This window comes from Microcebus murinus, unplaced genomic scaffold (genome assembly GCF_040939455.1).
Source record: "Microcebus murinus isolate Inina unplaced genomic scaffold, M.murinus_Inina_mat1.0 scaf010_hap2_Mmur4.0, whole genome shotgun sequence".
Lineage (NCBI taxonomy): Eukaryota > Metazoa > Chordata > Mammalia > Primates > Cheirogaleidae > Microcebus > Microcebus murinus.
The window spans coordinates 150,211-178,009 of record NW_027438956.1 but is presented as its reverse complement, the minus strand read 5'-3'; the positions used below and the strand labels follow the sequence as shown (position 1 = coordinate 178,009).

Below are 27,799 nucleotides of genomic sequence, written 5' to 3'. Positions count from 1 at the left end.
GTTTAACAATTCAAATGAAAATTATAACGCTATACGATGTAATTCTACACGCAGGTAGAGTAAATATTTAAGATGATTGTAATATAAATGAGGTAGATTCAGGATAGGGAGCTATAAGGGAAGGAAAGTTTTGTACACTGTACTGGAGCTGGCAGAGGACACCAGTAGACCGTGGTCGTGATGTCGGTACAACGTGACGCCTACAGCAACCGCTAGGGAAGCTGTGCAAAGAGACACACACAACTGCAGAGGAGCAACTTGGTGCAAAGCCATGGAGCAAGCAGCTCCAGGATCGGTCCCTCGCCCAAGCAACCACTAAGCAAGACGAATTGGAGCCGGCAACCCAGAGCTCTGGGACCCGACTGGACAATCATTTTTTTGCCTTAAATAAATAGAGATATATTTTTTTTTTTTTTTTTTCAGACAGAGTCTCACTTTGTTGCCCAGGCTAGAGTGAGTGCCGTGGCGTCAGCCTAGCTCACAGCAACTGCAAACTCCTGGGCTCAAGCGATCCTCCTGCTTCAGCCTCCTGAGTCGCTGGGACTACAGGCATGCGCCACCATGCCCGGCTAATTTTTTCTATATATTTTTAGTTGTCTGGCTATTTTTTTTCTATTTATAGTAGAGACAGGGTCTCTCTCTTGCTCAGGCTGGTTTCGAACTCCTGACCTGGAGCAATCCACCCGCCTCGGCCTCCTAGAGTGCTAGGATTACAGGCGTGAGCCACCGCGCTCAGCCCAAGATTTATTCTTTTAACATTCTAGAGGCCAAAAGTCTAAAATCAAGGTGTCAGCAGAGCCACGCTCCCTCTGAAGGCTCTAGGAAAGAACCCTTCCTCGCCTCTCCCGGTGTCTGGTAGCCCCAGGCATCCGTTGGCTTGTGACAGCGTCAGCCCCCAATTTCTACCTCCATCTTTGCCTGGCCTTCTCTCCTGTGTCTCTGTGCCTCCCGACTGGACACTCTTGACAAGCATGGGGGCTCGCAGAAGGGCGAGGGGCTGTTGTCCGGTGTCTGGTGGGAAGGCAGTGTGAGCAAGCCAGCCACCACCCCTTCCTCAGCCCGGCGCACCTGGGGGGCAGCGGCCTGCATTCCTGGGGCAGCTGGCAGCTGCCAGGGCAGGCAGTGCAGACCTTGTGCCCAGAACCTTGGGGCTGAGCACTTTGGTCGGTCCAGAGACTCTGAGGGACCGGTGCTGGCTGGCACTTGGTTGTTCTGGCCTCCTCAGACTACATCCATCTGTCCCCTCCACCCTCCAGGACAGGAGCTCGGTCAGAAGATTTGCAACACCTTTCCCCACCCATTTTGGGTTTGGGTTTTTTAAGACAGGGTCTCACTCTGTCACCCAGCTGAGTGCAGCGGCATCATCACAGCTCACTGCAGCCTCAAACTCCTGGGCTCAGTGATCCTCCTGCCTCAGCCTCCCGAGCAGCTGGGACTACAGGTGCCACCACTGTGTCTGGCCCTCAAGAGCAGATTTGTTGGTGTTTTGTTTTGAGACAGAGTCTCACTTTGTTGCCCAGGCTAGAGTGAGTGCCGTGGCGTCAGCCTGGCTCACAGCAACCTCAATCTCCAGGGCTCAGTGATCCTATTGCCTCAGCCTCCCGAGTAGCTGGGACTACAGGCATGCGCCACCATGCCTGGCTAATTTTTTGTATATATATTTTTAGTTGGTCAATTAATTTATTTCTATTTTTGGTAGAGACGGGGTCTCGCTCAGGCTGGTTTCGAACTCCTGACCTTGAGCAATCCGCCCGCCTCGGCCTCCCAAAGTGCTAGGATTACAGGCGTGAGCCACCATGCCCGGCTAATTTTTTCTATATATATTTTTAGTTGGTCAATTAATTTCTTTCTATTTATAGTAGAGACAGGATCTCCCTCTTGCTCAGGCTGGTTTTGAACTCTTGACCTCAAGCAATCCACCCGCCTCGGCCTCCCAGAGTGCTAGGATTATAGGTGTGAGCCACCGCGCCCGGCCAACAATTTCTTGTTTCTTTACATGACTTATAATTATTTAATTGAATACTGAGTATTTCAGATAGTATGTTGTAGAAACGCTGGAGTCTAATCCTTTCCCCTCCTCACTGAGTGTTAGTGGTAGTACTTGCTTACTGGCTTGCTTAGAGGAGTTCTGTAGAGTCAGTCTCCTCTGCATTAGTAGCCACTGACCTCACTGCTAATTTTTCTTTTTCACAGATGGGGTTTACTTCTGTCACCCAGGCTGGAGTGTAGTGGCGTAATCATAGCTCACTGTAGCCTAGAACTCCTGGGCTCAAGTGATCCTCCTGCCTCAGCCTCCTGAGTAGCTGGGACTACAGGCATGCACTACCACACTCAGCCAATTTTTTAACTTTTTGTTATGAGAAGGTCTCGCTGTTGCTCAGGCTGTTCTCTAACTCCTGGGCTCCAGTGATCCTCCCACTCTGGCTTCCCAAAGTAGTAGGATAATAGTGCCAAGGCAGTGGGCGCAGTGGCTCACACCTGTAATCCTAGCACTCTGGGAAGCCGAGGCGGGCAGATTGCTCAAGGTCAGGAGTTCAAAACCAGCCTGAGTAAGAGTGAGACCCCCGTCTCTACTAAAAATAGAAAAAAATTAATTGGCCAACTAAAAATATATAGAGAAAAAATTAGCCGGGCATGGTGGCGCATGCCTGTAGTCCCAGCTACTCGGGAGGCTGAGGCAGCAGGATTGATTGAGCCCAGGAGTTTGAGGTTGCTGTGAGCTAGGCTGACACCACGGCACTCACTCTAGCCTGGGCAACAAACGAGACTCTATCTAAAAAAAAGAAAAAAAATAGTGCCAAGCCACCACACCCAGCCTCTGCTAAATTAAAAAAAAAAAATTTTTTATTTGCATGTAAACCTAGCTTCATACAGCTTGCCCCTGGGTCAGTATAGCGTAGTGGCCAATTATTGGTTAGTGATCATGCGTAAATATCGTGAACCAGTCAGGCCTCCATGCTTCGGTCATGGCTGTAGGCATGAGTTGTGGATGCATTCAAAATTCAGGCTCCTTTTTTCTTCTATATTTTTAGTTGGCCAATTAATTTCTTTCTATTTTTATTAGAGACAGGGTCTCGTTCATGTTCAGGCTGGTCTCGAACTCCTGACCTTGAGCAATGCGCCCACCTCGGCCTCCCAGACTGCTAGGATTACAGGCGTGAGCCACCTCGCTCAGCCCCAGATTCAGGCTCTTTACAGTTTGGAGTTGGCTTTTACTTTTTGTTTGTACAAAGCCTCAAGTTCAGCCAGAGCAGCACACAGCTAGAGCCCTCTCTGGCAGCGGGGACACCCAGGCACTTTCTAAGGCCTGGAGGGCCTGGCTTAGTTACTGAGTGTCCTTGTGAACTTTCTGGCCACACTCTCGGAAGCTTCTTCTTCTTCTTTTTTTTTTTTTTTTTTTCAGACAGAGTCTCACTTTGTTGCCCAGGCTAGAGTGAGTGTCGTGGCATCAGTCTAGCTTACAGCAACCTCAATCTCCTGGGCTCAAGCAATCCTCCTGCCTCAGCCTCCCGAGTAGCTGGGACTATAGGCATGCACCGCCATGCCCAGTTAATTTTTTGTATATATATTTTTAGTTGGTCAATTAATTTCTTTCTATTTTTAGTAGAGACGGGGTCTCGCTCAGGCTGGTTTTGAACTCCTGATCTTGAGCAATCTGCCCGCCTCGGCCTCCCAGAGTGCTAGGATTACAGGCGTGATCTCGGAGGCTTCTGCCTTTAGTCAGATCAGGAAACTCTGAAAAAGCTCCTTTCTGCATCTGTTGGGTCTCAAACTGTCTTCAGTTTAAAGTAATCTTCAGCCCGGGTGTGTTGGCTCATGCCTGTAATCCTAGCACTCTGGGAGGCAGAGGAGGGAGAATTATTTGAGCTCAGGAGTTCTAGATCAGCCTGAGCAAGAGGGAGACCCTGTCGCTAATAAAAATAGAAATAAATTACTTGGACAGCTAAAAATACATAGAAAAAATTAGCTGGCCATGGTGGCGCATGCCTGTAGTCCCAGCTACTCGGGAGGCTGAGGCAGGAGGATCTCTTGAGCCCAGGAGTTTGAGGTTGCTGTGAGCTAGGCTGACGCCACGGCACTCCAGTTCAGGCAACAGAGTGAGACTCTGTCTCAAATAAAATAAATAAAATAAAATAAAAATAAAATGATCTTCATATCATCTCTGGGGGACTGAGTGGGTCCCCCAGTTCGAAATAAAGCAAAGAGGGACTGGGGCTCCGGTGTGCGGACGTCCCAGGACAGCTGCTGGGTGTTCCCGTACACAATAAATCGTGTTTTTGTGCGGTTATGCGGTTACCCAGTGTTGGGTCAACGCAAAGGGCCTCGGTTCCCGGCGGGCTCTGGGGGCCGCTTTGGGGCGACGATGCCCCCGCCCCAGGGTCCACCCGGGCTTTGTTCACCCCGTAACGAGGCCTAATTTCCACATGACCTGCACCCCGTTGTAAGCGACGGTCATGGCCTCTCGAGACCCAGGCCTGGCGGCGCTGACCTCGGCCTCTGACCTCCGACCCCTCGGGCGGCCTCTCTGACGCCGGCCCTTCCGTGCCGAGCGCGGTTTCCGGGGGGACGGGTTTCCCGCCGTACCGCGGACCGCCCGGACCGCCCAGGCAGCGGCCCTTCCGGCGGCAGCGCGGAGCGCTGGGCCCGGCGGCGGCCTCGGCGCGCTGCGGCGGCGTTTGCGGCAGCCCGAGCGGGGACGGGACCGGGCCAGGCCGGGCCGGGGAGGGCGGCGCGGCGGACGCGGGGGCGGCGGGGCCCAGCGCCCCGGCCCCAGCCGGCCCCACCCGAGCCAGTGCCACGCGCGGCGCGGATACGCGGGGACCCTCTCAGGTAAGGACGCCGGTGACTCCGGTGATTCCTGTGTAATTTCACAGTCGCTGAAAATGCCGTGCCAAGGGGTGGGCCCCGGTCAGTTACGACCCTCAGCGTGTGGAGTCGTTCCGGGAGCGGCGCGGCTGTGGGGCTGCCTCAACGCGAGTTTCCTCCGACCCACCGGAGGTTAAGTGGAGTCGCGGGTAAGGGAGGGTGGTTCCACCCAGGTGACGCGCCAGGCCCGAAGGGGATAAAAGGGGAGCAGCGTCTCTGTTCTTTCTCTCCCTTTCTAGGGGGCAAGAATTGTTTTTTACAAGGAAGTAGGGTCACAGTGGCACATCCTCACAGTGTTCTGTCAGGGATGGTGACAGCCTCACTGGGAGATCTGACACTTCGGAGGAGGGGTCGTGGCTGGCAGGAACGGCCTGGCCTGGTGGGTTGTGCCTTGATCGTATTACTTGGGTGCTGTTTTTGCTATTTCATCTTCTCTTCACACCCATCCTTCCAGGCGAACGTTTAGTCCCACTGACACTGACAAATGAGGGGGTCTAGGCCCAGAGAGGTCCAGTGACTTGACCAAGGTCTCCACTAGAAGGTGGCAGCACCGGGGCGTCCTTTCTCAAGCCCGTGCTGACTGACAGTTGTAGTGCCCATGTGTGCGACCCATCCAGCAGTTCCACCAGGTGGCACAGGAGGGGCGTTAAGAGGAACCACTTCCTGCGAGTTGAAGACGTTGTGCTCTCTGCTGCCCTGACTGAGCCCCTGGTCTTCCTCCCTCTGTCAGTGCGGAGACGATGGCCAAGCTGCAGGGCTTCGAGTTCTGGAGCCGCACCCTGGGGGGAGCCCGCCACGTGGTGGCTCCCATGGTGGACCAAAGCGAGCTGGCCTGGAGGCTGCTGAGCCGCCGCCACGGGGCACAGCTGTGCTACACCCCCATGCTGCATGCCCAGGTCTTCGTCCGCGACGCAAACTACCGGAAGGAAAACCTCTACTGCGAAGTGTGCCCGGAGGACCGGCCCCTCATTGTGCAGGTGGGCAGGGGCGCCTTGGCCCCTGAAACACTTGTGAAGCAGTCTTCGCTCTGTGTGGGGATTTCACCCTCAGCCTTTTCAGAAACAGCTTCCCAATTCCAGGGTAAGGGGGTGGAGGTGGTGCCAAGTGTGGGGAGTTGATGCAAGGTGGAGCCAAGTGCGCCTCCCAGAAACTGACCCCCTTCCCTGGGAGCTGGTCCAGACAGTGGGGGTATGAGATTCAAGCCCCTTGATGTCACCCTCAGGGCTGCCTCCCTCCCTCTTCAGAATGATTAGAGAGAAGGCTTTGCTCTTCAGGAGAAGTCAGTGTAGTGGCTTCTGCTACAGATCAAAGGAAAGTCTATGAATCTGTGCCTTACTCTCAGTGGTCTGGGGACTCATCCTAGCTCTGTCACCTTGTAAACGCTGGTAGAGCCGGACACCATCCTGCAGGGAACCCCAGGACCACACCCTGATCAGGTCACGGTAGAACCCCTCGTGGGGCTGTGCAGCAAGGTACTAGGGCCTGGCTGGGCTCGTGGGTGACTTCTGTGTCTTCTCCAGTTCTGTGCCAATGACCCAGAGGTGTTTGTCCAGGCGGCTCTCCTGGCACAGGATCACTGCGACGCCATCGACCTGAACTTGGGCTGTCCACAGATGATAGCCAAGAGAGGCAAGTCCGGCTCCAGGGTTCTGTGTTGAGCACTCCCCAGGGGCTAGGCGTGCCTGGAGCCCGTGGACACCCCAGCTGCAGGGTCCAGGGCCAGTGAGTGTGGCCCTGGGTGGGGCTGAGCCCTTGCTCTGTGGGCGCTCACACCCTTCAGGGACTTCCTTCTGGATCAATATGATTTGCTGACATGTTTGCCTGTCACCCCTGCCTGTCTTCCTCACTGGGCCCTGAGGAGGTGCTGGTTGTTCCCAAACCAAGCAGGGTAGCTATCCTGTTCCTCAACCTTTGGGGTTGGGCTGCTGGGCAAAGAGCCCTAAAGTCAGATGCCGACAAACTGCCTGACTCGGGAGTTGTCACCCTGCCCCTGCCTGAGATACTACTGCTTTTGGGGTCCCCATAGGGGCAGGCCTGGCAGGATGGCCCAGGGCCTGCGTGGCTGCAGGAGAGACAGTGACCCAAATGGGAGGAGGGTACAGAGGCAGCCTTGGTCCTGCCTGGCCTCAACATCGGGGGTACCAGCAGGCCACACCTGTCCTTTGCAGGTCACTATGGTGCCTTCCTGCAGGAAGAGTGGGACCTGCTCCAAAGAATGAGTGAGTGGCTGTGTGTCGCCGCACGGATGTGGGGAAGCCCCAGAGATAGCTGTGTGGGGCTGTGGGGCCATGGCACTGGCCATGTGTTGGGGCTCAGGAGAACACCTGAGCTTATGGAGTGTCTTGGGATCACCCTGGGAACTCCTGGCCATGGCATGCTCCCTGCTGGAAGGAGGGGACTGTGAGGTCACCTGCACTGTACCAGCTGTCCCCTAGAAGCAGACAGTCAGTTCTGGGGCTGTGTCTTTGCTTCATCCCAGCCTCCTAACATCCTGGGGGATAGAGCTGGGTCTCAGCTGCCACCACGTGGGAGCTGGTGTTGGCCCCACTTGTTATGTGAACTCATGAGGGCAGAGGGAAGGCAGAGGGGACCAGGCCAGCATCCTGGAAGTGTCAGCTGGAGCTGCCTCCCAGCAAAGCTGCCTCGGCTCCGCCGAGTGGCATGCCACAGTTCCCTCACAAGTGGTCTCTCTTCTCCCCAGTTCTGCTGGCCCATGAGAAACTCTCTGTTCCTGTCACGTGCAAGATCCGTGTCTTCCCAGAGATTGAGAAGACGGTGCGGTACGCCCAGATGCTGGAGAAGGCCGGCTGCCAGGTGAGCCCCGGGTTGTGGGGGTGTCTGAGCAGCAGCGCTGGCCTATCTTGATAATGGGGTGTCAGTAGGGGAGGGTGGTTCCCACCCTCGAGGTCCCTGTCCTGGGTGCCTGCTGTACATCCTCCCCTGGGCCCTTTCATGGAGGAGACAGCTGAGGCTCTTCCTGTGCCCACTCGGACAGTATGCGCCCTGGCCTCTTTGAAGGCAGTGGCTCTCCTGAGTCCCCACTGGCTCTGCGTGCTGGCACCCCAGGCTCAGTCTTCTGTAACAGGAAGTGCTGTGCTGGCTCCAGGCTTTATGCCTGTAGAGAGAACAGTGTTGGTGTCACTGCCACATCCTAGTGCCCAGAGGTTGGCCAGGGCCTCCTTTAGGAGAGCTCAGTATCCAACCCCCCAGGGGGCTGTTGACAGCGCTGGTCCCTTGCCTGGGTTCTCTACACGTTCAGCTTGGCCCAGTGAAGGCCTGGAGTGGGCCTTGTCCACAGTTGCACACCTCAAGACACCTGCTGGGGATGGACAGGAATCTAGTGACCTGAGGGTGAGGTCTCACCTGCCCCCGACGCCCCACCAGCCTAGGGTCAGCCTGGAGCTGATCTCCCCTGCACCTTCGGCCTTGGGCAGTCGGGACAATGTTGCTTCCCAGCCTGGGGGCTCCTCCCAGGGGAGCCAGGACATCAGCTGGGCACACGTGTGGCCTGTGGGGCCCAGGACCCAGGACTCAGGACCCAGTAGGAGCAGGGACCAGGCCATGCCCAGGATGGCCTTTGCCTTGCTGGGGGATCAAGAAGCCGAGGGAGAGGGTCCTAGAGTCGGCAGGGGCTCTGGCCAGGAGCGAGGCTGAGCGGCTGCTGGTCTGTCCTAGTTGCTGACCGTGCACGGACGCACCAAGGAGCAGAGGGGGCCCCTGTCAGGCGCAGCGTCCTGGGAACACATCAAGGCTGTGCGGTGAGTGACACAATTCCGCCTCTGAGAGAGCTCAGCACTTGACGCCTAGGGAGGCGGTGGGTGGTGGGCGGGGAAGCGCCTCCCAAGGTGAACTTTGGGGTATCCCAGGTGTGGGCCATGTCCTGGCTGCGATGATGGGACAGGTGTTTCCCCAACAGGAAGGCTGTGGCCATCCCTGTGTTTGCCAACGGGAACATCCAGTGCCTGCAGGACGTGGAGCGGTGCCTGCGGGACACGGGCGTGCAGGGGGTCATGAGTGCAGGTGTGTGGGGTGGGGACACGGGCGTGCAGGGGGTCATGAGTGCAGGTGTGTGGGGTGGGGACATGGGCGTGCAGGGGGTCATGAGTGCAGGTGTGTCGGGTGAGGACACGGGCGTGCAGGGGGTCATGAGTGCAGGTGTGTCGGGTGGGGACACGGGTGTGTGGGGGGTCATGAGTGCAGGTGTGTTGGGTGGGGACACAGGTGTGGGGGGGGTCGGGAGTGCAGGTGTGGGGTGGGGACTGCAGCAGGGGGCCCTGTGCACATCCTGCTGCCACCACCCAGGTTAGCAGCCTCTGCTGCCACCGTCCTCACTGCAGTGCTGTCACAGATGGTCTTTGAAGGTCCTGTCAGCTGAGCCCTGGGGCCAGGCTTTCCCAATGGGCCGGCCAGTGCGCCAGGTGGCCAGCCTTGTCCTTGGCACGAGAGGCACGGGCGAGTTTCCTGGGTGCCACAGGCTTTCGTCTGCTGTCCCCCTGGAAGCGGCCCCACGAGGCCTCCCTCCCTCCTCTCACACAGAGGGCAACCTGCACAACCCCGCCCTGTTCGAGGGCCGGAGCCCTGCAGTGTGGGAGCTGGTGGAGGAGTACCTGGACCTCGTGCGCCAGCACCCCTGCCCACTGTCCTACGTCCGGGCCCACCTCTTCAAGCTGTGGCACCACACGTGAGTCGACCCTAAGATGGAGGCTCCCTGGGGGCTTGGGGGCTGTCCAAGCGGATGCTGTCAGTCCTGCCTGCGGCGTTCTGGAGGCTTTACCCAAAGGGTTTGCTGATGGCCGAGTCTCCAAGGGCTGGGGGGAATTAGAAGTGAAGTCAGGCAGAAAGAGATACACAGTGCCCTTGTGTGCCTTGCACTTGGTGTGGGCTCAGGTGACTGGGAGTAAGAGCGGGCCCAGCCCCGCGTGATGGGCATCTGTCTCAGGCTGCAGGTGCACCAGCAGCTTCGAGAGGAGCTCGCCAAAGTGAAGACCCTGGAGGGCATCGCTGCTGTGAGCCAGGAGCTGAAGCTGCGCTGCCAGGCAGGCGCCAGGGCAGGTGGGAGCCAGGCAGGGCCATGGGTGGGGGCTCAAGTCCCTGACCGGGGGGCTTGGGCTTTGGCAGGAGGAGATGTCTAGGCAGCAGGGAGAGAAGCCCACCAGTGACCTGCCGTTCTTCCACTGGATCTGCCAGCCCTACGTCCGGCCAGGGTGAGCCCCCAGCCCGCACCAGGAGTGCTCGAGGGTCAGGGGCGGCCCAGGTTCGTCCCTGGCCACACGCCTCCCTGAGCGCTCCACCGCAGCCACGCAGGGCCTGGCTGGCGGCCTTGGTGGCTTAGCTCTATCCTTCCCTGTCAGTGGACACTTAGGTTTTAAATCTTTTCCTCATGAGAACTTTTCCAAGCCCCTCTGATTCTGGTAGGTTTGTCCTCTGGGTTCTCTGAGGTGAGGCCATCTGTGGCCACAGCCCTGCCTGGACCAGCTCAGTGGCTCAGACCCTGGGCCCCAAAGCTCTGTGCCAGCCATGCATTCCGCCCTGTGGGCTGCACACGAGCCCCGCCCATGAAGCTGCTCAGGTGTCCGGAGCCACATGCACATCCCATGTGCCAGCACCTGATGTGGCCACCCGCCCCTCCTCGCCCTGGGTCCTCAGCTGGGCTCTGCCTGCTTGGCTATGGCTGGGCCACCTCCCAGGGGGTCCTTGTGCACCACCCACCGCCTTCCCCTCAGGCCCCGGGAGGGGAGCAGGAACTCGGGGGCTTGCAGTAAGCGGGCCCTGGAGGAGGAGGAGGGCAGCTCAGAGGTCCTGTCCAAGAATAAGCAGAAGAAGCAGCTGAGGAACCCCCACAAGACCTTCGACCCATCTCTGAAGCGTAAGCATGGATCCTGCCATTGGGGCTGGGGCGGCGGCGTGGCTGAGGCCAACCGGGGTGGTCACTTCATTGCCTGTGTCCTCATGTTGCTGGGGCAGAAACCCAGACTTGGTCAGTGGGGCTGATGGCCCCGAGCCAAAGACGGGCACGGGGAAGGCCCCACCCCGGGGCCTGGGCAGTGTGGTCAGGGCAGACCCCAGGTCTGAACACAGGGGCCTGTGCAGGGCCACTAATCATCCTGAGCCACAGCACACGGTGCACGTGGGAACATTAGTCACAGCCAGCCAGACAAGGCTGTGGACGAGCCCACAGCCAGGTGTCGTCTGAGGGGCTTGTCTGCACATCAGGGCCTTGGGTCACTGAAGCTGACCTTGCATAGCAGAGCCCAGGGTGGGCCCCAGCTCTGTGTGGGAGTGGCCCGAGCAGAAGGCCAAGAGCCCCCAGGCAAGTGTGTGGGGTCACACTGCTGGGCCGGAAGCCATGCCTTTGGGCACAGGCACCAGCAGGAAGGAGCCTGGATTAGACAGGATGAGGCTGCTTGTCCCTTTTGTGAGACCAGAAACATGTAGACTTCTTGGACACAGCTTCATGTGTCAGGCTGGAGGCCTCAGTGCCGAGACCCCCGGTGTCCCTCTGTGTCCTGGGCCAGCCCAGGTGGCCTCTCGGGCTTGGTTGAGTCCCAGGCCCCTGCCCAGTGGGAGCCTACCGGGAACAGACCAGCCGGAAGAATCTGGAGACCTTGCCACATGCCCCCCAGGGGCTGGTGGGTTGCCAAGGGGCTGCGGCAGTTTCCTGCCCGGGCTGTGGTGCGCGTAGGCAGCTGGACAGGTGGGAGGTGGAGCTTTGCCTTGAGGGCCCTCTTGGCCCTTCTGCTTAGGAGCCCTGCAGGTGGGCCAGCTGTGCCCATCGTTCCTGTCTAGGGGACGTAATGAGGCCACTCTTCTTGCTGGGGTCCCAAGCCCACCTGCTTCTCATTCACTTCCCACAGGACATCCCTTGCTCAGGGGTTAAAGCCTGTGTCTGCTGCCCTCCCCAGAGCTGCCCGGCTGGCAGGGATGCCATCAGCAGGCTACATGGAGGCCGATAGGCCACCTCAGGCTCCCCTCATCCAACCAGCACCCTGTTTGTTTTTTTCTTCCTAGCAAAATATGCAAAGTGTGACCAGTGTGGAAACCCAAAAGTGAGTAGGTTCTGGCTGTGTGCTGCCCAGGCCTCAGCTCCCCGGGGTAGGCCAGGGGTCCCCACACCACTCAGGGCGGCATCTGCCCAGCTGCGCTTACAGCCTGGACACAGCCAAAGCTGGGCTAGGCGTGCCTGTGTCCAAGCTGGGGGACTCTGGGAGGTTTCCAGCTGGCCAGGTCCCCCACACCCCATGCTGTCCTACCTAGCCTGGCCCTGGGGGTGTGGGGTCAGCTGCAGGCTCACTGGCTTTCCTGTGCCCAGGGCAACAGGTGTGTGTTCAATCTGTGTCGTGGCTGCTGTAAGAAGCGGGCCTTTAAAGAGACTGCGGATTGCCCAGGTGAGGGGACACCTGCTGCCATCAGCCCCTCCTTCCCCCGCACCCCTGTAGGCAGTGAGACCCCTGGCTTCCTGACTCCCACATCCCTTCTCGCCCCCTCTGCCAGGTCACGGATTGCTTTTTAAAACCAAACTGGAGAAGTCTCTGGCCTGCAAAGGGGCCCAGCTTGGGCTGCAGGAGCCTCAGCAGGCTGGGCCTGGGGCACCAGGTGGCTTCTCTGAAGTTGTGGGCAGTGCGCTGGCCTGAGGGCCAGTAGGACCTGCCCCCACCCCGGGACTGCTGCTGGAGCCTGGACACGTCCTACTTAAGGAAACGCCTTTTTCTCAGGGAATCTCCTGCTATTTAACATGGAAGGACGTGCCAATGTCCTCCTCTTGGCCCACACTGGGGCCTGGAAATGCTGCAGCTGGGAGCAGGCCTCAGGCTGGACCTGCCCTGTCCTCACAACTCTGTGTTCTAAAAAGTGAACAATAAATCATTTCAAAGGTGCACAGAGAGCCAACAGCCCATGACCACTGACCCGATGAGGTGCACAGGGGAAAGCTGGGACATGGGTCCCCTCCTGCCTCCCCTGCAGAACAGGCAGCTAGAACCCCCAGGGAGCCTCCTGAGAGCAGGACAGCCCTGACAGCAGGCCAGGCTGGGGCATACAGTGGAGCCCAAGGACTAGGCCACCCTAGTTTCTCTGACCAGGCCCTGGCCAAAGCCCTACCCAGAGAGACAAACCTTAGAAACCAAAGGCAACTGAGGGGGAGGAGGAACAGCCAAGGGCAACGCTCAACCTGCTCTTTAATCGACCAGTCAAGGCATCTGCGCCACGTGCAGGAGGGGGCTGGGCGCTGCAGTCAGGTCCCTGGGGAGGAACCCACAGAGTTGAGTCCTGTAGGCCCCCCATTCCAGGAAGGGGCCACAGCTGGCAGCCGCCAGCCTCCCCAGGCCCCCGGCGCAGGGCACAGTGGGGTGGAGGGGTGCTGCTGGAGGTGGGCAGGCAGGAAGCCCCAGTGCTGTGTCCAAGGCTGGGGGGGTGCAGGCTGTCCTGGAGGCCGGCAGCCCTCACATGTTGGTGCTCATCCGAGACTGGCTGTTGGCCGGAGTCAGCTCCCCCTGGCTCCCTTCTCTGGGTGGGGACTGTGGGGAGACAAAGGCTCTCAGCCCACTCACCACATGGGCGTGGCCCGCGTCCCAGCACCCGCTGGGCCACTCACCTTGACATGGATCTGGTTGCGCAGCACAGCTGCCCTCAGCATCATGGCCTTGGCACGGCGCTGGAACTCCTTGCCCATCAGCAGGGACTTCTCGAACGTGGTGCTGCGCTGGTCCACATCCCGGGCGTACAGGATCTGCACAGGCGCAGGCTCAGTGAGGCCCGGTGGGGTGCCGGACACCACCCCGCCGCCCCCAAAGCACGTGGCCACCTTGCTGTGCGAGTCCACGCGGGCGTTGATGAGCCCCTCCAGGATGAGCTGCGTCAGCTCGTCCTCCAGGGCTGCTACTGTGGTGTTGAAAGCTGCTGCCATCTTGTGCATGTCGGCCGACACGTAGGGACTGAAATACTGGGGCGCAGGGGTGTTGGGTATCAGCTGCCCACAGCTCCCAGACACATGGCAAGTGTCCCAGCCTGTCCCCCTGCTTCCCCAGGCTTACCTGGATGAGGGCACGGTTGCGGATCTGAGTGTACAGGGTCCTGACATGGGGAGCCAGGTACATGTCCAAGAGCAGGTTGTCCTGAAGAGGAGGATGGGTCAGGGACCGGCTGCTGCTGCTGCTGCTGCTGCCCTGGCCCTCGGAGCAGGAGACCAGCCAGCCCCCAGGTGGCCGGGCCCCGCTCTCGCCCCCACCCGTGGCCAGGACCCACCTTCATCTCGTCCAGCATCTTCAGACAGGAGGCGTACTTGGACTCGTAGAATTTGAAGATGATGTCTCGAACCTGTGGCTCCAGCTCCAGGAACAGCTTGAAAGAGCTGCTGATGCCAGATTCCTCTGAGCCCCCCACCCTCCACTGCCTGCCCCCCACCCTCCAAGGGACCCACAGGACACTAATCCCCAGGCAAACAACTGGGAAACTGCAGGGCCGGGGTCCGGCAGGAGGAGGGGCCCAGTGCCCACCCCCACTGACCTGCTGGAAATGACGTTGCGCTGCAGCTCCTGCCGGTCAAAGGTGGCCAAGGCACACAGGCCGCCATAGACAGCCACATTGCTGGGGGACAGCAGCTGAAGACCAGAGACCCAGCGTCACGGGGGTCATGAGAGACCAAGATGTCAGGGATGGGCCACCAGCCCTGCCATCGCTGGCTCAGAGCATGGCGAGGAGCCCCTTGGGGGAGACCCGCCTCCCCCAGTAGAAAGCCCAAAGCACAAGCCCTCACTGTATCACCAAGTCCCCAGGAGGGCTCCTCCCCAGAGATCCCAAGGCCCTCACCTCAGGGAAGTCGCAGTGATCAAACGAGGCCAGCAAGAAGCACTTGGCGGCCTGCTTGTACTTCCTCGCAGCCAACTCGGCCAAGCCTGGTGGAGGGGACCAGGAAGGGGAGAAGCAGGGATGAGGCCTGGCCACCTGCAGGGAGCCGGCAGCGCCTCATAAGGCCCGTGTGGGGGGTGGGAATGCTAGCCGCTGAGCTGAAACCACTGCCTGCACCAACACGGCAGGCTCCCGAAGCCAGGGAAGCCTGAAGCCACTGCCCCCACCGCTGCAGACCCCCAGGCTCAGAGAAGCTGGAGCCAGTGGACCTGCCCACGCCATGCAGCTGACCAGGGGGGTACCGGCTACAAGACCAGCCTGTCAGAGGATACCTCCGTCCTGGACCACATACATGGCTTCTCCCCAGTGGACCTGAGCAGGCGTCATCTACACCTGTGGACGTGGGGGCACATGTGCCCCATGATACCCCGCACTCCGACAAATAGCAAGGCTTCCCCAGCTGCGTGACACAGAAAGGAGCACCCCTTCCCTAGGCGTGAGGACTCAACAAGTGGGGTGTTTGGGGGTCAGCTGAGGCTCCTGCGCCCTGGCACCCAGGCCTCACCTGCGGCACACTTGAGCTTGGTGAGAATGGCCTGGGTCTGGCTGTCCCGTTCTCCTCGCTGCTGCAGAGGGAAGCCACACACGTGAGGCCCACGCCCTCCTCATCCCCCACAACCCCGTGCCCAGGCCCTGGCCCCAGCCCAAGAGGGAAGAAAGTCAGACTTGGGGGAGAACGTGGTGAGGGGCATCAGAGGCACCGGCAGTGGCCAGGGCTCCTGGGCAGGGTCTCGGTCATGGCGGCTCATACCTCAGCAATCTCTGGGGTGGACTCGGCCTTGCTGACGTAGCTCAGCACGTGAGACCAATTTTGCAAGTAGACACTGACCTGGCAGACGAGCAGGTGGGGACAGACTGAGCCCGGGCACCCCCTCCTGCCCCACAACCAGTGCTGCCCAGCAGGTACCCCCCTCATGCCCACGCCTGCCGCAGGCCTGACCTTGATGACGTTGAGGCACATGTTGATGACGTGCTTGGCGCTGGTACAATAGTCTCGCGCCCGGGAGTAACACTTGAGGGCGTTGCTGAGGTCCCCACAGTCGAGGTAGTGGTCGCCCAGGTCGTCGTGGCCACGCCTATGGGTCCAGCCATGAGCAGACGCTGGCGGCGCCCCTCTGGGCCTGGCCGCCCCCCGCCTCCCCTGCCCAGGTGGGCTGGCACCTGATGCTCTCCTTGATGGAGTTGCCCTTGTAGTTCTTGAGGTCCGTGTCCAGCTTCTCCAGCTTCAGCAGGGCCTTCTTCCGAGTGGCCTCCACCCAGGCCGTGTCCAGGGGCGGGGGCTCCACACCACTCTCGGGGATGGCGTCCGGTGCGTTTTGCAGCTCCCTGAGAGAGGACCTGGCTGTCAGGGAGGCGGGGGGAAGTCGCCAGCCATAGGCTGGCCCCCAGAGGCTGTTCTGTAGGCAGGTGGGCACCTCCCACGGGCCCCTGCCTGTCCCCAACCCCCACCTTGAGGGGCCCAGTCTGCACGAGGGGCACAGAGACAATCGCTGACCCCAGAAGCCCACAGCTGGGTGGGAAAGCCCAACGGGACGAGGGGCTGCCACCTCCACGTCATCTCCGCCAGCAGCTCCACTCAGAACACCTGAACGTATACACACGTGTTGAGAGGCTGGGACACGGGGAGCTTTCGTTCTCCTAGTCAGGAACGAGAGCACCACCCGCCCCAACTTCTCAACAGGGAAGCCCGTCCCTGCTGCGTACGGCAGTGTCGCCGTGCTGGCAAGTGCTGCTGTGAGCACCACAGAGGTAGGGGTGCCGGGAGTTACAGGGCACAGGAGGGGGACACACCACACCCAGCCCCAGGTGCCTGCTCCCACTGTGGCCTCTGTCTCCTTGTGCCGAGCACCTGGCCTCACCTGGTGGCCTCTGAGAGCTTCCGGTGGATCTCCTCGTACATGTCCACGTTAAAGGTCCTCTGCACAAAGGAGAGGGCCATCTTCAGGGCCTCCACCCGCAGCGGGGGGCAGTGGTCAGCAATGAACTGTAGCCGCTCAATGCGCATCAGGCCGCTGTAGCTGGCCGCGTACTGCTCCAAGTCCTGGGGTGGGGTCAGGGGAGCAGACAAGGTCAGGTAGGGTATGCAAGCCAGGACTCCAGACCCCAACCCTAGGCCAGCAAGTCAGGTACAGAGGCCTGACTGTCTTGGCCAGAATGCTGGCCCTTCACTCATGCCAGAAAGGACCTGGGCCTATGACAGGAACTGGACTATGCGCCTGGGATCACAAGATGGACTGCTGTCCCAGGGGCTGAGGAGAGACCACTGGCGTGGGTGGGGGGCAGGAGCCTCCAGGGTAGAGCACTGTAATTGGAGATTGTGGGCCATGAGCAGAGCTCTTCCATGTTGGCAAGAAGTGGGTGCAGGGTCTCAAGCTGGGCTATGAACCCAATATGAGCAGGCAATCAGAAACCCTAGAGGTTTCTGGGTCAAAAAAAGACATGACCGGGAAGGTTTCTGAGAAGAGTGGGCCTATCTACTGTACAGGCTGTGGTGGGGAGTCTAGTAGGGACTCTCCAGAAGGACAGAGACACCCCATGTTCTCCCCCGGGCTCCATACCAGAGTGGGGTTCTCCACCACATAGTTGACATCGGGTGCATTCTGTGGGTCCTCCTGGGGGTCCACGTCGATCTGCATGGGCTCCACGGCCCCCTGCAACATGGGCCAGGCACCTTGGCATCTCGAGCAGGGGACTGCCCAGGGAGGGCGAGAGACCCTCACTGTTCCCGTGGTCAGCTCTGCCCCAGATCTTCCAAGGCATGATCGGACCACTCACCCCCAAGCACGCCCTCCCCAGCCCGTCCTCACTCCCACCCGGGTTCCAGCGCCCTACATCAGGGAGAGGCCATTTGCCCCACTCTAACCGCCCATGTCTGGAGCGGGAAAGCAGACACTGGGAGGAACACCTACACAGGGACACCCAGGGCCCCTGCACATTCCCAGCCACTGTCCTGATGCAGCTTCCTGCGAGCCATAGAGAAGAAATAAACGCCACCTTAACCCCAGGAGGTAGGAGAACCAGCCCCCGGAATCTGTCCTGAGCAGCTGGAGCAGCGATACAGGGCTGAGAGTCACGCCACGGGGTTGGGAGAAGGGAAAGGAGTCGTCTCGGGGAGTCCTATGGCCCCCAGCTGGGAGGGACAGAGGGGCCAGGACCTCGGCTTAGGACCTCTACAGAGCAGGCTGGAAGAAGCCCGCCGCACCCGGCCCGGCAGGAGCCTGGGAGGCCCTGGCCTCGGCTCTCCTGCGGAAAAGCACAGAGCGCGGCTCCCTCAGCAGACCCCGGGCGCGCTGCGCCCTGCCCTCCTGCTTGGCACTGAGTCCCTGTCCTCGGCCGGCAGAGCAGCAGGGCCCAGCCACGGCGGGGGCGGCTGGCGCTCTGCTCCCCCCTCCCTCGCTCGCTCGCTGGGGCCCCCTCTCCTGGAAGGTACCTCATAAAGCAGCGTACAGGCCGACAGACTGGCGCTCAGGCTGAAGTCCCCGGCCGTGCCAGGCAGGAAGAGGTCTGACCTACTGCTGTGAGGGGTGCAGTACAGATCTGTCACTGACGAGGAGGCCGAGCTGGGGGCCGAGCTATCCCTCATTCTGTCCTGACTTTCTGCACCCCCCGACCCTGACACAGAGCTGGCTGGCTGCTGAAGGGAGAAAGAGCGTTAGCGTCGGCGGCCGGGACCCTCCCGAGCGGCTGGGGGCAGGGAGGGCGGCGGGCGGGCGGGCGCGCAGCCGCGGCGGAGGCAAGGCCCCGGCCTGCGGCCCCGACGCGGCGGCCCCGACGCTCGCTGCCCGCGGAGGCCCGGCCCGGAGCGCCCGGCCGGCTCCTGGCGCAGGCCCCGCGCCCCGGTCGGCCTCGCCCGGCCCCGGCGGCGGGGCGCGGGGTGCGGGGCGCGGGGGCGGCGCGGCCGCGGCTCGTTACCTGCAAGTTAAACACCTGAACCGGCAGCGGCATCTTGCGCCCACCCCGCCGCGGCGCGCCGTCCACTTCCGGGGCAGCGCGGCCGCTGCTTCCGGGGCGCGGGGCGGGGCGGGGCCGCCGCGCGCTTAAAGGGGCCGCGGCACACCCGCGGCTCCGGCCAGGCGCGCCCGCCCGGCGGCGTCGGGGGTCGCGGCCGCCGCATGAGCCGCGCGCGGGGCGCGCTGTGCCGGGCCTGCCTCGCGCTGACCGCGGCCCTGGCCGCGCTGCTGCTGCTGCCGCTGCCGCTGCCCCGCGCGCCCGCCCGCACCCCCGCCCCGGCCCTGCCCGCCGCCCTCCCGGGGCTGCGGCCGGACGACGTCTTCATCGCCGTCAAGACCACCCGGAAGAACCACGGGCCGCGCCTGCGGCTGCTGCTGCGCACCTGGATCTCCCGGGCCCGCCGGCAGGTGAGTAGTCCCCGCCCGGCACCCCGGGCCCCGCCGAACCACCATCCGGTCTCCTCCCTCCCAGGCCGCGGACCGAAGGGGGCGCAGGGCACTGGGCTCCTCCCTAGGGTCGCCCTGGGCAGCCCCCTGATGCCTCTCTGGCCGTCTCTCCCCAGACGTTCATCTTCACCGACGGGGACGACCCTGAGCTAGAGCTCCGGGGAGGTGAGCATCTCCCCAGCCCTCCTGCTCCAGAAGAGAGACTGGGGGTCGTGCTCCTGTGTCATGGGGACTGTTGTTCTCTGCCTATGTGTGGGAGATCCGGGGAGGTGAAGGCTCTTGCCCGTGCTCTCACAGGCCACAGAGAGCAGAGCCTCAGCACCCACCTCTTGGTCAGCCCAGTGTCTTCCCTGCCAGCCAAACTCTGCTGAACTTCCAGGAACTCAGGCCAGTGCCACGTCCCCGAAGAAGGCTGGCATTGTCCCTTCCACCTCTGCCCAGTTCCTCTCAAGACCCCAATGACTGTCATCCGCTTCAACTTCAGAGATTACCAATGGGATCGGCCGATGGAGAGCAGAACTGGGGCTGTGACTGGGTTTGGCGAGGTAGCCAGGCCCACCAGACAGCCGCTGGACCTCACAGGGCAGCTGGACACCACCCTTGCTCAGCACTCGACCCTCACGTTCCCCTTTCTCCAACTGGCAGGCGGCCACGTCATCAACACCAATTGCTCTGCCGTGCGCACCCGCCAGGCCCTCTGCTGCAAGATGTCCGTGGAGTATGACAAGTTCATCGAGTCCGGGCGCAAGTATGCGGTGGCTGTGGCCGGCCCTCAGAGAGCCGGGGCTGAGCTGGGCCGGGGGCCCTTTGGCCTTGGCCCTCGCAACAACGTCCCCTCCCGCTGCAGGTGGTTCTGCCACGTGGACGACGACAACTACGTGAACCCCGAAAGCCTCCTGCACCTGCTGTCCACCTTCTCGCCCAGCCAAGACGTCTACTTGGGGCGGCCCAGCCTGGACCACCCCATCGAGGCCACGGAGAGGGTCCAGGGAGGCGGAACTGTGAGTGCCGGGGACAGGGAGGCACAGCTGAGAGCCTGGAAAGCCAGGCCTAGCGGGGATCGGGGCTGGGGCACACGCTGACCCCCCCAGGCGGCCCAGTGTGGCCTTCTGGGAGCTGGGCAGGCCAGGAGGTGCTTCAGGCCAGATCTCCCAGTCTCTGCCTGGGGGAGATGCCTGGGGAGCCCAGGGAGGGCTTGGGGTGAGAAGCGTGCCCCAGGCAGCCTTGACTGCCACCCCTTGACTGCAGGCGACCACAGTCAAGTTCTGGTTTGCCACCGGTGGGGCCGGGTTCTGCCTCAGCAGAGGCCTCGCCCTCAAGATGAGCCCGTGGGCCAGGTGAGTGGGGGGGAGGCAGGGTGGGGATGGGGGCAGGGCAGCTGAGGCCGAGCAGGCACTGACAGCCCCCCCCACACACAGCCTGGGCAGCTTCATGAGCACGGCTGAGCGGGTACGGCTGCCCGACGACTGCACAGTGGGCTACATCGTGGAGGGGCTGCTGGGTGCCCGCCTGCTGCACAGCCCCCTCTTCCACTCCCACCTGGAGAACTTGCAGGGGCTGCCTCGGGATACTGTGCTCCAGCAGGTATGGGTGCTGTGCTCCCTGGCGCCTCTGGAGGTGCTGCTGCCCTGGCGCAGGCCCCTGGCCTCGCCCAGCCCAGCTCAGGGGTCCAGCTCGGCAAGGGCTGGAGTGGACCCTGAGCAGGTGCCTGGGCCTGCTGGATGGCAAAGCGTCTGCAGGGGGCAGGTGTGGGCAGGGGAAGGGCAGATCCTATGGTGGGGAGCAGGGACAACTGGGCTCTGGGTGGTGATGGTGTCACCTGAAACCCCCTTCCCCGCTCAGTCACCCTTCGGTGATATTCACCAACCCTAGCCTGGAAAGTAGGTGGGTCTAGGGCCCCTCCGGCAGGGGTTTCTGGGCTGGGGAGGGCTTGGAGGCTCTGGGCCTGAGACCAGAGCAGCCCCTGCCCTGGGCCCCCATCCTTTTCTAGGTCACCCTGAGCTATGGGGGTCCTGAAAACCCCCATAACGTGGTCAGTGTGGCTGGAGTCTTCAGCCTGCAGCAGGATCCCACACGGTGAGTGGGTGGTGGGGGTGGGGGTCCTGGTGCCAGGCCCTACCCACAGACCTGACCCCCACTCTCTCCCTCCCCAGGTTTAAGTCCATCCACTGCCTTCTCTACCCAGACACGGCCTGGTGCCCTAGGCAGGGGGACCCCACCTCTCGGTGACCAGCGACCCCTGACCCGGGGCTGGCGCTGGCTCTGCCGCAGGTGCCAGGAGAGGGAATGGCACCGCCCCCACCTGGCCTGCAGCACCCCCAGCCCTGGGTGCTCGGAGTGCCAGGGGCCTCCCCAGGAAGACGGGGAGGGGCTGTGCTGCAGAGGGCTCCACTCCCAGGGCTCCGTCCTGCCTTCCTCCTCACCCTGCTGGGCGGGGAGCCGGCGGCCAGGCGGGCCACGTGCTGGAGAGTGGCCCACGCCAAGGCCCTGCCTGTGGTTTCTCGGGCTGGACCATGACTGTCGCCAGGGTGCAGCCTGGCCGGCCTCATGGGGCAGCTGCTGTCCCGGCTGCAGACCGGCCCTGTAGCCCAATGCAGTCTGGACTCAGCGGAGGGCCAACCTCTCAGCTAGAGCTGCACTCCTGGCCCAGGCGCCCCTGCCTGGAGGCCTCCAGGTGGTCTCAAAGACGCTCTCCTCCGACTTGGCGGTGTTCAGGACCCTTCCACGCGGGCCCTGTGCTCCCCTCCACGGGGGCCAGGTCCATAAAACAGTGAGACTTTCATTGGGGGACCCCTCAGGGGTGAGAACACCCCTAACCCACACCTCTGAGCAGACCCACCAGCCTGGACTGGCGCCTCCCCTGGGGGGAACAGAGCGCCAGGGCCGTGGCCTTCCCGGGCCTCTCTCCGCTGCTGTGAGTAAAGCTTCCTCCGCACTCGCTTGGGCTCCTGTCTTCGCCACCCCCACTTCCTCCCTCCCAGGAGGGCTCTGCCCAGGCCGTCTCCTTCCCAGGCAGGTCCGAGTGGTCCTCATGGTCCTACCCGTCCCTTAAACCCGGCAGACACTGTCCCGGGAGGACGTCGTCCTGAGTGTTGCGCTTGGTTTCTCAGCACAGTGTGGACCAGCGTGTGTCTGCGTGTGTGTGTGTGTCTGCGTGTGTACGTACAGCTATGTGCTTGGGGGGTACGAGTGGGTGCACAACATGTGTACTCGGGTATAAGCATGTGTTTGGGCACATGTGTGTGCGTGGTCGTCGGCGTGCAGACGTGCCTGCGTGACCCTATCGAGAGGGGGCGTGTGCGTGCGTGTAGGTGGGTATGTGTCCAGGCGTGTGTGTCTGCACGTGTGCAGGGCGTGTGTCCGCGGCAGTACCTGCGTGTGCACTCATGAGCGGGCGTGTGCAGATGTAGGTGTCGAGGGGTCAGGGTGGCGATGCCCACATAACCGGGTTGGAGTTGGCAAGGGCTGGTTTCCAGCTGGTTCCTTGGTGCATGGCTGGGAGTAAAATGCAGCCCGGGGACACCTGGGGTCCAGCACGCCCGGTCTTCCCCGAAGTGCAGGAAGAGGCTCCGGCCCTGCGCCTGGGGCAGTGGGCAGGAGGGGAAGGCGGAGCCGAAACCTTCATGTCAACAGTGGAGAAGAGAAAACAGCAACTTCTTTTGTTTTATTTTTTGAGACAGAGTCTCACTTTGTTGCCCAGGCTGGAGTGAGTGCCGTGGCATCAGCCTAGCCCACAGCAACCTCAAACTCCTGGGCTCAAGCAATCCTGGCTCAGCCTCCCATGTCGCTGGGACTACAGGCATGTGCCCCCATGCCCGGCTAATTTTTTACATATATATTAGTTGGCCAATTAATTTTTTTCTATTTATAGTAGAGATGGGGTCTCGCTCTTGCTCAGGCTGGTTTCAAACTCCTGACCTCAAGCAATCCGCCCGCCTCGGCCTCCCAGAGTGCTAGGATTACAGGCATGAGCCACCGTGCCTGGCCAACAGCAACTTCTTAAAAGTTGCTGCAGAATCGTCCCAGCAACAGTCAGGTCCCTCGAGAGCAAATGCCACCTGCATCAGCCGCCCACCCCTGCCACGTTGCCTCTAGCCCCTTGAGAGTGGACATGGGCGTGCTGGGCACTTGGTTCCCGACAGACATGCGGTTTTGAGGATCTGAGTCTCCCGCTGACCATCACATAAGGATTCCCCAGCCTGCGCCGAACCCACACCTTGCTCGGGCCCCACCCATGGACGGCGTCAGATTGCAGGGAATGTAAGCGAGAACACACTCGCAACAACAGGAGGGGTGTCCAGGGTGGATTCCTGTGAGCAGATGATCACCTAGAACGTGAGTGGTTTTATAGCTGCCGTGGCACATGCTGACCGAAAAAGAGTCAGCTCACACTATGGAAACCCCAGCACTTTGGGAGGCCGAGGTGGGAGGATCGCTAGAGGCCAGGAGGTCAAGACACGCCTGGGCAACGGAGCCAGATCATGTCTCCACAAAAAGGGCGAGTTCAACTTGCAATCCCTCTGCAAATGTAACTTTGTATCCATTGTACTTCAATCGTGTCATACTGGTCTTATAACTTAAAACATCATGTTGCGGCCCAATAGCTATGAAATGGCAGCTTGTTACTCAAGCCATTCTCTGGGGTTGGACTCGTTTCATTTCTTTCCTTTTTTAGCCTAAGTTCAGGTCCACTTACAAGGTCTTGAGGCTTTTCTCCTAAGTGACCAGTCACGATTCTCCCGACGTGTGTTGGGTTATGATTATGAACTTTCAAGCCAGTAATTTTCCGTTTTTATTCGAACAGCCATTCCCCGGCCCAGCTGGTCCTGCAGCTGGGATGTCCTGGGTAGAGACGGCCCATCCCAGCCTCAAGGCCCTGCTGGACTGGGCTGGCCCAGGTTGCCGGGTAACGGAGCGTGGGGGCGGCGTAGGGACATCTCAGGAGCAGATGGAGCTTGCGGACAGGCCGGGGGGTCCAGGGAGCTGGCACGGTGGGAAGAAACCAGACAGGGGCCTCTAGGTGGGCACTGTTAGCCCCTGAGGCAGCAAGGTGGCCACAGGCGCAGGCCACACGACGCCTATTATGGCAGGTCACAAGGGTATGTCCATGCTCAGTGGACACCCTTCAGCCCAGGGGCCTGAGCAGCACAATATACCAGGTAGACATGACAGAGCCGTGGGGACCGCTCCACCCAGGGCAGCAGCACGGTCTCGAGCACACGGGGACGCTGCGCCGGGACAGACCCACGTGACCCACAAACCAAGTCTCAACTCGTTTAGGAAGGCATCACCAACAAACATCTTCTCTGCACCGATGGAACCAAGTTACAAGTCAGTAGCAGAGGAAGACTGGGAAAATAACAAATTTGTGGAAATTTAACAACATACTCTTAATAACAGTCAGTGGGTCAAGGAAGAAATCAGAAATTTGAAAATACATAGAGACAAATGGAAACAAAAACGCAGCTTGCCAAAACGTAGGCGACGCAGCAAAAGCAGAAATTGACAACTGCAAATGCTCACGTTGAACAGAAGAAAGATCTCAAGGCGACAACCCAACTTGATAGCTTAAGGAACTAGAAAAAAAGAACAAATTAAAACCCAAAGTGAACAGGACGAAGGAAATAACGATTAGCACAGACAGAAACAGGGAAAAGAAAAAATAAACAGGCAGGAGGATCGCTTGAGCCCAGGAGTTTGAAGTTGCTGTGAGCTAGGCTGACACCACGGCACTCTAGCCCGGGCAACAGAGTGAGACTCTGTCTCAAAGAAAAGACTGGGCGCGGTGGCTCACACCTGTAATCCTAGCACTCTGGGAGGCTGAGGCGGGCAGATTGCTCCAGCTCAGGAGTTCAAAACCAGTCTGAGCAAGAGCAAGACCCCGTCTCTACTATAAATAGAAATTAATTGACCAACTAATATATATAGAAAAAATTAGCTGGGCACGGTGGCGCATGCCTGTACTCCCAGCTACTTGGGAGGCTGAGGCAGGAGGATTGCTTGAGCCCAGGAGTTTGAGGTTGCTGTGAGCTAGGCTGACGCCACGGCACTCACTCTAGCCTGGGCAGGAAAGCGAGGCTGTCTCAAAAAAAAGGAGATATGGTTCCACAAAAGATTTTGAGGCAATGAGGAAGGTTGGTAGCTTTCAGAGTGTTAAGTGACTTTGGAACATAAAGAATTCCTTTGAGGCTGGGCACAGTAGCTCACATCTGTAATCCCAGCCCTTTTGGAGGTTAAGGCAGGAGGATCGGATCACTTGAGACCAGGGGTTCGAGACCAGCCTGAGCAGCGCAGCAAGACGCCGTCTCTACAAAACATACAAAAATTAGCTGAGGTGGTGGCACCTGTAGTCCCAGCTGCTCGGGAGGCTAAGGTAGGAAGATCACTGGAGCCCAGGAGTTTGAGGCTGCAGTGAGCTATGATGATGCCACTGCCCTCCAGCCTGGTGAGAGCCTGAGATACTGCCTCAAATATAAATAAGTAAAATTGCCATGTGATCCAGCAATTCCACTTCTGAGTAAATACCCAAAAGAACTGAAAGCGGCGACTTGAGCAGATTACTCAGGCACGGCGGCTCACGTCTGTAGTCCCAGCTACTTGGGAGGCCAAGGCAGGAGGATTGCTTGAGGCTAGGGGTTTGAGACCAGCCTGGGCAACATAGTGTGAGACCCTCATCTCTAAACAAATGTTAAAAAATAAATGAGGCCGGGGCGCGGTGGCTCACGCCTGTAATCCTAGCACTCTGGGAGGCCGAGGCGGGCGGATTGCTCGAGGTTGGGAGTTCAAAACCAGCCTGAGCGAGACCCCGTCTCTACTAAAAATAGAAAGAAATTAATTGACCAACTAAAAATATATATACAAAAAACTAGCCGGGCATGGTGGCACATGCCTGTAGTCCCAGCTACTTGGGAGGCTGAGGCAGGAGGATCGCTTGAGCCCAGGAGTTTGAGGTTGCTGTGAGCTAGGCTGACGCCACGGCACTCACTCTAGCCTGGGCAACAAAAGTGAGACTCTGTCTCAATAAATAAATAAATAAATAAATAAATAAATAAATAAATAAATAAATAAATAAATACAAAGTTAAATAAAGAGGAATGAATTTGGATTCCTAGTGCATGCCATATACAAAACGTAACTCCAAATCCACCAAAGACCTAAACAGAAGAGCTAAAACCATTAACTCTTAGAAGTAGCCATATGAGTTCACCTTTGCAACCTTCAGCTGGGTAACGGCTTCTCCTGGGCCCCAGCGATCATCCGCCTCGGCCTCCCAAGTGCCTGGGACTACAGGCACCACCACGTGGCTCCTGTTCCTCCCTGAGTTTCCACGGAGAACGTCCCCCTTCCCGTCGCTGTTCCTGTCAGTGATGTGCATTTTTTTCTCTGGACTCTTTCCAGATTTTCCTTCTATCTTTGGTTTTAATCACATTAACCATGACATGCCTTGGTGTGTTTCCTTTTATACTTACCCTGCTTGGAGTTCACTGGGCTTCTAGGAGCTGTAAGTTGATGATTCTAATAAAATTTTGGAAGTTTGGGGGCATTATTTCTTCAAATATTTTTCAGCCCTATTCTATCTTATTTTTCTGAGATTTCAACCACCTGTATATTAGACCATTTTATGTTATCCAGAGGGTTCTTGAGGAGTCTGTTTTTCTTCCATCTTTTTGTTCCCTTCCTTCAGATTGGATCATTTCCATCGATCTCTCTCCAAGTGTGTTGATCTTGTCAGCTACAATCTGCTGTTAAACCTACTTAGTGAATTTTTAATTTAGTTCTTATACTTAAAATTTTTCCCAGGTGTTTCTTTTTATAGATTTCTCTTCGGGGCTGAGTTTCCTATTTGCTCACCCATCGATGTATTTTCCTATAATTCTTTGAACGTATTTACAATAACTGCTTTAATGTTTTGCCTGGTAAATCCAGAGAAAAATCTATTGACTGCTTTGTTTTCATTGACTTTCCTGTTTCTTTTCAATTCCAGATAATGTCTGTTGTATTTTAGACACTGTAGATGATGATATAAGTCTAGATTTTGTTATCTTCCTCTGAAGAGTGTTGACTTTTGTAGCAGTAGGCAGCTTAGTTACTGCCTAACCTCTTTGAACCTGTTCAGGTTTGGTTTTACACTTTATTAGGGCTATCTGTGGAAAACCTAAAGTGTCCCCCAAGGCCCTCTAACTTAGTGCATGGGATTCAGCTTCCAAACCATCTCCCTTGTGACTACAATCAGGGCTTGGCTTTAGGCTTCAGAGAGTACCATGTTTCCCTGAAAATAAGACCTACCCATAAAATAAGCCCTAGCAGGATTTCTAAGCATTTGCACAATATAAGCCCTACCCCGAAAATAAGACCTAGTGATGGGCGTGGCTACGCAGCGAATCTGCGCAACCCTTGCATTTCCTCACGGAGCGGGAAAGATGAGCAGCTCTTCTCATCTACCCCATGAGAGCTCTATGGCTCGACATGAGAGATTGGGGCCGATGGTTCTAAAGGAAATAGAGTCGCAAGAAATTCAGGATGGAATTCGGGGTTTGGAGAGTGATGATGATGTTCCACAAGAAGACGACTTAACTCTATTTGAATAAATGTAGATTGTTGTACCGTACTTAAAAAAAAATTAAAAAAATAAC

The 27,799-nt window shown here is 59.1% G+C and overlaps 3 protein-coding genes across 12 annotated transcripts; 2 read left to right on the top strand and 1 right to left on the bottom strand.

The window, feature by feature from the left end:
* Positions 1-4,603: 4,603 nt before the first annotated feature.
* On the top strand, positions 4,604-12,740 carry DUS1L (dihydrouridine synthase 1 like). The gene is made up of 14 exons (XM_012777246.3): positions 4,604-4,830; positions 5,597-5,843; positions 6,387-6,495; positions 7,035-7,085; positions 7,568-7,680; positions 8,542-8,624; positions 8,783-8,886; positions 9,403-9,547; positions 9,806-9,902; positions 9,985-10,070; positions 10,590-10,732; positions 11,875-11,912; positions 12,176-12,251; positions 12,358-12,740. Exons 2-14 carry the CDS (start codon positions 5,607-5,609, stop codon positions 12,495-12,497), a joined length of 1,422 nt encoding a protein of 473 aa, XP_012632700.1. The 5' UTR covers positions 4,604-4,830; positions 5,597-5,606; the 3' UTR covers positions 12,498-12,740.
* Positions 12,741-13,023: 283 nt separating this feature from the next.
* On the bottom strand, positions 13,024-18,775 carry GPS1 (G protein pathway suppressor 1). Of its 10 annotated transcripts, none has more exons than XM_012777236.3 (15): positions 18,682-18,766; positions 18,200-18,403; positions 17,328-17,420; positions 16,629-16,810; positions 15,931-16,095; positions 15,710-15,845; positions 15,521-15,598; positions 15,275-15,335; positions 14,671-14,756; positions 14,368-14,462; positions 14,107-14,215; positions 13,896-13,976; positions 13,667-13,804; positions 13,457-13,591; positions 13,024-13,379 (listed from the first exon to the last, which is right to left on the bottom strand). In XM_012777236.3, the coding sequence occupies exons 1-15, from the start codon at positions 18,712-18,714 to the stop codon at positions 13,305-13,307; spliced, it is 1,671 nt and encodes a 556-aa protein (XP_012632690.1). In that variant the 5' UTR covers positions 18,715-18,766; the 3' UTR covers positions 13,024-13,304. The 10 variants fall into 10 exon arrangements, with proteins under 10 accessions (XP_012632690.1, XP_012632693.1, XP_020136476.1 ...); XM_012777239.3 differs by having other exon boundaries at positions 15,275-15,332; XM_020280887.2 differs by having other exon boundaries at positions 14,107-14,212; positions 15,275-15,332.
* A 50-nt stretch (positions 18,776-18,825) lies between these two features.
* RFNG (RFNG O-fucosylpeptide 3-beta-N-acetylglucosaminyltransferase) lies at positions 18,826-22,104 on the top strand. The gene is made up of 8 exons (XM_012777248.3): positions 18,826-19,127; positions 19,283-19,331; positions 19,812-19,914; positions 20,014-20,167; positions 20,415-20,503; positions 20,585-20,750; positions 21,157-21,242; positions 21,320-22,104. The coding sequence occupies exons 1-8, from the start codon at positions 18,882-18,884 to the stop codon at positions 21,393-21,395; spliced, it is 969 nt and encodes a 322-aa protein (XP_012632702.3). The 5' UTR covers positions 18,826-18,881; the 3' UTR covers positions 21,396-22,104.
* The last annotated feature ends 5,695 nt before the right edge of the window (positions 22,105-27,799 follow it).